This window comes from Nematolebias whitei, chromosome 2, assembly GCF_014905685.2.
Source record: "Nematolebias whitei isolate Nwh7 chromosome 2, NemWhi1, whole genome shotgun sequence".
Classification (NCBI taxonomy): domain Eukaryota; kingdom Metazoa; phylum Chordata; class Actinopteri; order Cyprinodontiformes; family Rivulidae; genus Nematolebias; species Nematolebias whitei.
Window position 1 is genome coordinate 12,494,389 of NC_056499.1, and position 8,738 is coordinate 12,503,126.

At 40.2% G+C, this 8,738-nt stretch overlaps 1 protein-coding gene across 1 annotated transcript in view; it reads right to left on the reverse strand.

Moving 5' to 3' along the window:
• Positions 1–8,738, reverse strand: part of LOC119429006 (RNA-binding motif, single-stranded-interacting protein 1) — a 27,116-nt gene that overhangs the window by 14,586 nt on the left and 3,792 nt on the right. Inside the window, exons 2-3 of the mRNA XM_037696728.1 lie at positions 4,077–4,216; positions 977–1,035 (exon numbers count right to left, since the gene is read on the reverse strand). Coding sequence (XP_037552656.1) covers positions 977–1,035; positions 4,077–4,216 — 199 coding nt within the window. The remainder of the gene's footprint in view (positions 1–976; positions 1,036–4,076; positions 4,217–8,738) is intronic.

Below are 8,738 nucleotides of genomic sequence, written 5' to 3' on the forward strand. Positions count from 1 at the left end.
TTTTAGCTCATGTTCTGTCTGTTTTTAGCTCATTTTCTGTCTGTTTTTAGCTCATGTTCTGTCTGTTTTAGCTCATGTTCTGTCAGTTTTAGCTCGTGTTCTGTCTGTTTTAGATGATTTTCTGTCTGTTAGCTGGTGTTGTGTTAGTTATAGCCTGTGTTCTGTTAGTTATAGCTCATGCACTGCCTGTTTTAGTTTGTGCTCTGACTGTTTTTGTTTTGCCTGTTTTAACTCTTGTTCTGTCTGTTTTAGCTTATGCTCTGTCAGTTACAGCTCATGCACTGCCTGTTTTAGTTTGTGCTCTGCCTGTTTTTGTTTGCTTTGCCTGTTTTCACTCTGTTTGGCCTGTTTTTGCTCTTGTTCTGACTGTTTTAGCTTGTTTCTGCCACAGAAAATGCTGATTCTTTACATATTATTAAATAAATATAATTTTGAATTTGCTTCCTTCTTTAAATGACGTGTCAGTAGTTTGAGAACCCGACGACGGACTTGGTCAGGTTTTGTTTCAGATTTAAATCTCTATTTAAAGTGTTGTTCAAATAAATAATCTGTCTGATGTTTCTCTCTTCATACAGTCACTGTTTCCCATTATCTCCATAAGGAGCAGAAATCTGTTTGTGGAGCCTCAAACCTATGCCTGTTTCAGATAATCCATCGTAATCTGCTACTGGTTTTGTCAAACTTTTGTTACCATGGGAACAAAAAGCTGCAGCGAGACTCTGCGGATCCGTCTGCTCCGATGCTGTCAGAGCAGCAGAAGTTTGACGCGTTCGCGGCTCCCGTTCTGTGACGGATTATCGGCTCGAACGAGCACCAAGAAGTCAGTTTGGAAGACAAGCTGAGCGCTGCCTGAAAGATCATTTAAAAACCATCTGAAGCCATTCAAAATAAGCATTTGGACTGTTAAACATAGAAACATCAGAATATTCCTGGTAAATGTGTCCAAAAGGGATCTTGACTTGCTGGTTTTACTCACCTTTACACTTGTTGGTCGTCTTGTCCAGGATAGCTTTTGCAGACTGAATCTTTCCATACCTGGACATATAAAAACACAAGGACTGAAGAAAATGTCTTAGACGTCAAACTTCTGTTTTAATTTCTAGACCAAACTTCTGTTTAACAGAAAAAAGAACCTATGAAAAGAAACAAAGTCCATGCTCAATAATCCAGGTCTACAATCCAACAATTGGGAATTGTTGGAACCTATGAAGAGATTAATAATTTCCATTGAGAGCTTGCAGGACTAAAAACCTCCACGTTCTCCAACAATATAACCAGATTTGAATATTCCTGGATTTTCTTTTTCCTCTGAAATGTGGCAAACTGTGCGTGGACTTGGTGGACCTGCACACTTCATGTCTCGCTCATGTCCACATGCAGTTGCTATGAAAATCGCTTTAATTTCTGCTTTGTGCTGGAACGCACCACTGGGAACATGAAGAAAACACGAGCAGAGCAGGACGCAAACAGCTGCTGCTGTTCGTTACGTGCAGGCCGATCTCCCAACATGCGTTTCATTTAGACGAAATCAGGAAGAAATCAAACTTTAGTTTGAACTTATACTAAACATCCGCCCGCTGTAGTTTTATTTCCTCTATAAAATATATATTTTTTACATCTAAGAACACCAAAAGTAGATTTAACGTGTATTATAGTGATATTTAGGCCTCAGGGGCGAAGGATGTGTGTGGGGAGGTCACTACAGACATAAAAGATACTAAATCAGCTTTCAAATTTCACAACACATTTCTTAACACTAAAACGTGATGCCATTCTAAATCCTCTTTGCCACTGATCCACTCGTCTCTCGTCTTATCGGTTCTTCTCAGGTGGAGGTGATTTACCTCTGTGACGAGTTTCCCCGCTCTGTGGACGGGGTCGTCAGTGCGAAGTGGGCCGTATCGCAACAGATCGTTGTGTTGGAACCACTCCGCTCATTGTGGTCCTTAATCGCCCAATTATCAGACGACACTTTCTTTAGCTTGTCTCGGCACTGCTTGTAAATCCGGGCATAGCCACGCTGCACCTTCATCTGGGATATCTCTCAGTAAATCCACTCGTTTCTTGTGGCGCTGTCAGTCAGCACGATGAGGAAGTGAAGGCTCAGATGTAGTTTGCTGTTTTGCTGGGCGGGTCACTCAGTGACGTAGCTCTGCTGGCCACTTAATGGCTGCTGTCTGCTTACGTGAACATCGTCACTTCGGAGCAGCCCGCGTGGAACCTCGAACAAGATGGTCTCATAAACCGGGCTGACTGGGGGTGGTACCGGTAGAGGGGAGGCCTTTAACTGGTGCCGTGTGGTGCGGAACCGATGAGACTTCAGACAGTAGCAAAGCGCCGTAAGAGAGTCAGTTGCTGTATGGAGGCGTTTGTCCCAGTAGAGTTTCCGTAGCTTCCTGTTGCAGTAAAGCTGCATATCTTTTTCAATTTATTTGCTTAAACATAAATATTATTCGTCTGTAAATAAAGGCTAAAGTGGCCATAGTAGGACTTTTAGTGTATTACTGTTTAGTAATAAATGGTGTGCTACTCAGGTTAGCTTTTCCATGGCATTTTCAATGTAAAGTTAGCATTTATGCTAATTGTTGATAAGCTGCTCTGCAGAACCCTGAGGAATGTGTCTATAAATAATAGTTTAATGGGATTTAATGGGATTCAATGGGATTTACCTGTCTAAATAAAGGTTGAATGAATGAACGAGTTGAAGTTATCATGTGTATTTTAGTAAAATCTTCGAAATGTTTAATTTATGTTTAAATTTTGAGTGATAAACAATGCTCACTGCATTAGCTTTTTTAGGTGTTTTCAATGTTAATGTTAGCGTCTACGCTAATTGGTGATTAGTTTTCTTCACTGAAACCAGGATTAATTATGTCTGTAAATAACAGTTGAAGTCAGTAAAACATGACCAGCATTAATAACTTTGAAATGTTTTAAATTTGTGTATAAATAATTTCCAGTGATAAACACAGTCATAATTATTTTATTGTTCTATTCCATTTTCACTGTTAATGCTAGCATCTACACTAACTGGTGATCAGTTTTCTTCACTGAATCCTGAATTATTTATGTCTGTAAATGATAATTTTTTAGTAATGACTTTGAAACGTTTAACTTGTGTACAGTGATAATACGTTAAAACCGTTAGCTTTCCATAGCGTTTTTAATGATAATGTAGCATCTATGCTACGTGTTGTTCAGCAAGTTGTTTCTCAACAATGTGAAAATAAAAAAAACATATAAATCTGTTTTACAAATCTTTGCTGAAACACGGTTGGAACATACGTTTTACATATCAGATAGCATTTTTATTTTGTCACGAGTTGAAGAGAATCTAAAGACCACTTTATCTTTTTTTTACAAATAGCTGCCACCAACACCTGGTTAGCTTAGCTTAGCACAAAGACAGGAAATAGGATTCAAAATATCCTCATGATAAAAGGAGCTTTAAAACTCTGTTTCCTAAAAGAAGAAACTGAATGTAACTTAAATTTTCCCATTAGTTTCAAAATATGAATCCCAACAGAGCGCGCCTCGCCTTGTCTCGATTGTTTTGATGGTAAAAGTGAGCATTAATGGGTGAGTCAGAACAGCTGATGAGGGCTACTTGAAACCCGAGCGGATAATTTGTCAAGGACAAAAAAATTACATAAATTAATATTTGAAAAGCCATGAATTAGAGCTAGAAACATTTATGACTCATAACAGCCTTTTAGTCTTGCACTTCAACTCAGTGGCTGAACTGTTCAAAACCACTGTCTGTCCTGATGTTTATCAAACCTCTCAAACTAAAATGCATATCACCCACTGCTGTGTAGGCCAATCATTAAACAAAGGTTTTCTGTGATCTATTAGCACTCGGACTATGTGTGGAGGATAACTCTCAGCTACTACCACAGCAAGGTTTAGCTCAATATAATCAAAACTTGTTTATGTTTAAGACTGATCGGCTGTAGCAGCCATCTTGAACGGGATTGACTTCAAAAGTTAATCAGTTGTGGACATTCTTCCAAAGACTATAAAACCCGTGTTTCAGCAAACAACGATGTTCATGCTGTACGTGTGTGTGCACTCACTGGTGGCAGAGTTTGACCAGATCCAGATCCGTGGTGGCGGGAGGCAGGCCTCGGATGTAGAGATTAGTTTTGCTGAGCTGCTCCAGGCCTGTGCTGCTGCTGCTGCTGCTGCTGGGACTGGACGGAGTCATGGGGTACGACTGCACACAGGAAAACCCACTGTTAGGATGTTTACAGGACCAAGATAATCTCATTTAAACCTGGGTCAACAGTGATCACAAGAACCTTCCATCTGCGTGAAACTAGAAGCACAGAAACACACGGGAGGAGCAATATGACGTTGAGATTTCACGCCACGTTACGGCACCACTCATCAATGATGAGCGGTGGCGCCGGTTGTTTACGGCGCTGCGCCCGTCAGGCACCGACAGGTAGAGATGGATACACGGCTCTTTGAAGGGAACCGGATCTTGATGATCCGTTTGCTTCATAGAGCCGTTCCATTTTCAATGACAGTCATCATGTGCGCCATGCGTGATGACGTATGTTGTCAGGACGGTACCACGTGTGTTGGCAAGTGGGGAATCCCCCCACACCAAGTGTTGCACCCCTCCCTGTTCTCCTTCGTCTCTGTGAAAAAGCGAAGGAGGAGCGACTGTCTGTGATTGAGGAAGAAAACTTGAAGAAATTATGAGGAGGAAAAAATAAAACTAGGATCAGGTCTTTACTGTCTGCAGCTCAAGTTTTTATTGTTCCTCGTAAAGAGCCGTTCAAACGATCCGGATCATTCGCAAAACAGGAATGACTTTTAGGTATTTTACGTCAAATATGTGATACCAACGTCCTACACTTTTAAGGGGAGGTAGCTTCCAGAAAAAAAATAATTCAAATTTCCATCACTTTAATTTAAAAAACTTGTTCAAAAAACAAATAAAATCATGTAAAGCCCCAGTTGACACAGATTTAATTTATATTTAGATATGTACTACTCTATAAAAAATACTTCATCTGTTCTAGGTAACTCACTGAATGATCCCAGTTAGAAGTAAAAACGTTGAATTCTGATCAGATTGACAAGCTAACAACGAGCTAACTGATGAGATAATGGCTAACTGATAAACTAACAGCTTCAAGGTTCAAGGAGGTGACTTTGTTGTCATTCACTTCACATGTGGTACATGAGGTGGAACAAAATTGTGTAGTCAAGGTCCCAGTTACACCCAAACATAGCAAAAATATAAAGTATAAAAAAGAAACAGTATACAAGGATTTAAGATATGCGCTCAACACTAATAATGTAATATAATACGGTGTATTAAACAGCAGCCTGAACATGAGTCTGTTGTGAGCAGATGGGTATGAATTAAAGGCAAGAAATCAGCAGCAAGGATAATCAGCAGCACAGAAAAATTGTTCAAAAAACACATGTAAAGCCCCTGTTGAAACAGTTTTAATTCACATTTAGAATTTAAATTACATTACATTGCTGTGTCATTACAGCGATTAAAAAAGTGAGTGTGCTGGGTGAGTGGGGTCCTTCTTGCTAGAGCGTATTGACAAGCTAACGGCTAACTGATGAGCTATCAGCTTACAGATAAATTAACAGCTAACTGTTGAACAAAGAGCTACAAGCTGTTAAGATATTTTTAATCTAGACTGGTCCTATGGTTTTGATCTGCTCAGAGCCGGGATTATAATGAAATTATGACCCGGTTCTGACTGGGTTAAACTGGGCTAGCAACTCTAAAGAGAGTCTCCCTGGGACTCAATATCTGTCACGGAATAGAGTTTGATCTGCTTGCCACATCACGTAGAAAGGCCTTTGAAGCACCGTCTCATATTTCCTAACACGTCAGTCCACGTAAGATCCACTGAGATCACACTTAGACACGCCCACTCATACACTTGACAGGTTGAGCTCTCCTTCTGTGAAGGCGGAGTCTTAGGGCCCTATAAATGAGTAATGACACGAGACATCGAGGCTCTTCCGGGTCTGTGAACGCGTCACAGACCGGAGAGTCCAGCGCTGTAAATTATAATCTTTTCCTGCCTTTTCTAATATAATTGATAAAACTTAATTGACGTTTCCTTGATTTATTGATTAGTATAGTTATCACTTCTGAGGGAGGTTCGAGCCGGGGGTAAAGGCGTGTGCTGGAGGGGGTTTCCGGTTCCGGTGGCCCGCAGCCAGCTCCCGTCTTTAACAAAGCTAACTGGTGAACTAACAGATAACTGATGAATGCCAAAGTGATGAACTAACAGCTAATTTACAACCTAGCTGCAAACTGATGAACAAAAAGCTAAATGATGAGCAACAATTAGGTAACTGATAAACTAACAGCTAACAGATGAGCTAAGCTAACGGTGACTAATTTACAAGCTATCAGCAAGTCGGAGTGTGACTTGAGACCAAGGTAAATTTTAGCCAACTTAACAACTACCTGTAACTTATCGACAAGCTAACTGCTAACTGATGAGCAACCAGCTAACTGCCAACCTAACTGTTAACTGATGAGTTAACAGTTAACTAACAAACTAAAAGCTTACTGACAAGCTAACCGCTAACTGATTAGCGAACAGCTAACTTACAACCGCTAACTGATGAGCCAACTGCAAACTGATGAGCTATCAGCTAATTTACAACATAACTGTTAACCGACGAGCTACCAGCATAGCTAACTGATAAATTGCTAATTTACAAAACTGCTAAATGATGAGCTAACAGCTACAGATTAACTAATGTATAACTGACAACCTAACTCCTAACTGACGAACTAACAGCTAATTTACAACCTAACTGCTAACTAAAGAGCTACAAGCTAACTGGTGAGCTAACAGCTAACTGATGAACTAATGACTAATTTACAAAACTGCTAAATGATGATCTTACAGCCAGGGCCAGATTAACACTTCGCTGTACCCTGGGCAACAATCTTCAAGGGCCCCATCATCACGACCCCAGAATCACCATAATCTGGCAAAATACAGAATAAATTACCATAATATACAGCAAATGTACTTAAAATTCTAACTATCAAGTGTATTTTTATGTATAAAACTCCAAATGCTCATTGACACAAATCATAAAGACTGAATTAAGTTGAACGCACTTTGAAGACCACACGACACCGTATGTTTACTTGTTCAGTAACATGTTGGCCACTGGTGTCAGAAGCATTTATAATGTGTGTGTGTGTGTGCGGGCGCGGGGACGTGTGGGAGAGAGACCCTGATGGTGGGGTCTGGGGGTCCCCCCAGAAAATTCTGAATAAAGTAGATGCCATTTCCTGCATTCTGGTGTATTTTAATGGTTGTTTAACATCTAGTTTTACCTACATAAGTAAACACTTGGAACACCTTGGGATTCCCCTGGAGGAGCTGGTCCAAGTGTCTGGGGAGAGGGAAGTCTGGGCCTCCCTACTTAAGCTGCTACCCCCACGGATGGATGGAAGTAAACACTTGATTCAGTAACTATTTTAGAGCTAATGGCACAACAAGAAGTAACCTGACCAACAACTGATTCAATGAATTAAAAATATTATATATTCAAAGGTGATGATTTGATGCCCACATTAAAATTAAATGCCTGTAACTTAGTTGACTTCAAATGCAACAAGATTATCAATGAATGTTTGCAACAAAGGATTTACTGAGTATAACAAAGATTCCTTCAAGAAACCTCCCAATATAAATCATAAAACCAGAATGATTTCTGCTCATTCTAAATTTGTCAAATGGCCTAAATCTCCTAAAGTTAAGGAGAATCATTTTAAAATAATAAATACGATATATCCTGTAGCCATGTTTCTGCAAAGAAGATTTAAATTTGATGTTGATTTGTAAATCAGAAGATGAATCCCTCGAGCAATTTTTTCATGTCAATACAAAGTGTTTGGTCAGACATCAGAAACTGGATTCATCTCAAACTCAACACTCCTTCTTTTGATGCTGATGACATTTTACTTTATGTGGATAATTTAAGCTCAGCTTTCTCTGATGCCATAAATATAGTTGTACTTATAGCAAAGTACCACATTCACTGTAGTAAGAGAAGGGATAATAAGCCCTCCTTCCTGTTTGATGAACGATTTTAAGTCGTACTGTTCTTCATTAAGTAGATTTAAAAACTGCTAAAATCATCTCACAACATATACAAACTTATTGTTTTAATTAAAACAATGTTTCTCAAGAAAAAAAAACTGATGAGCTTGTCAGCAGGTAAGGGGCGTTAACCTTCGGGACAAATTGAGGTTGTCGATTGGTCAGTTCCTGACACGCCTTCTGAGTTGATTGACAGGTCGTGCCGTCGAGGATCCGATTGAAAAAAGAAAAAAAAAAACCCGGGAGCTGCAGCAGCCGCGCTGGGAGGAGGCGGGGCGGCCCAAATGCAGCGGAAGCGCAGCAGTGTCTCTGTGCAGCGCAGGACTCCAAGTAAAGCAGGAGATAACCAGACATTTTGCTTGTGCCCTCACTGCCCTGGGCCCCTTAGAGATCATGGGCCCCTTAGAGATCATGGGCCCCTGGGCAGTTGCCCATATGGTTAATCCGGCCTTGCTAACAGCTACAGATTAACTAACGTATAACTGACAACCTAACTCCTAACTGATGAACTAACAGTTAACTAATGAACCAACAGCTAATTTACAACCTAACTGCTAACTAAAGAGTTACAAGCTAACTGGTGAGCTAACAGCTAACTGATTAACTAATGGCTAAGTAATG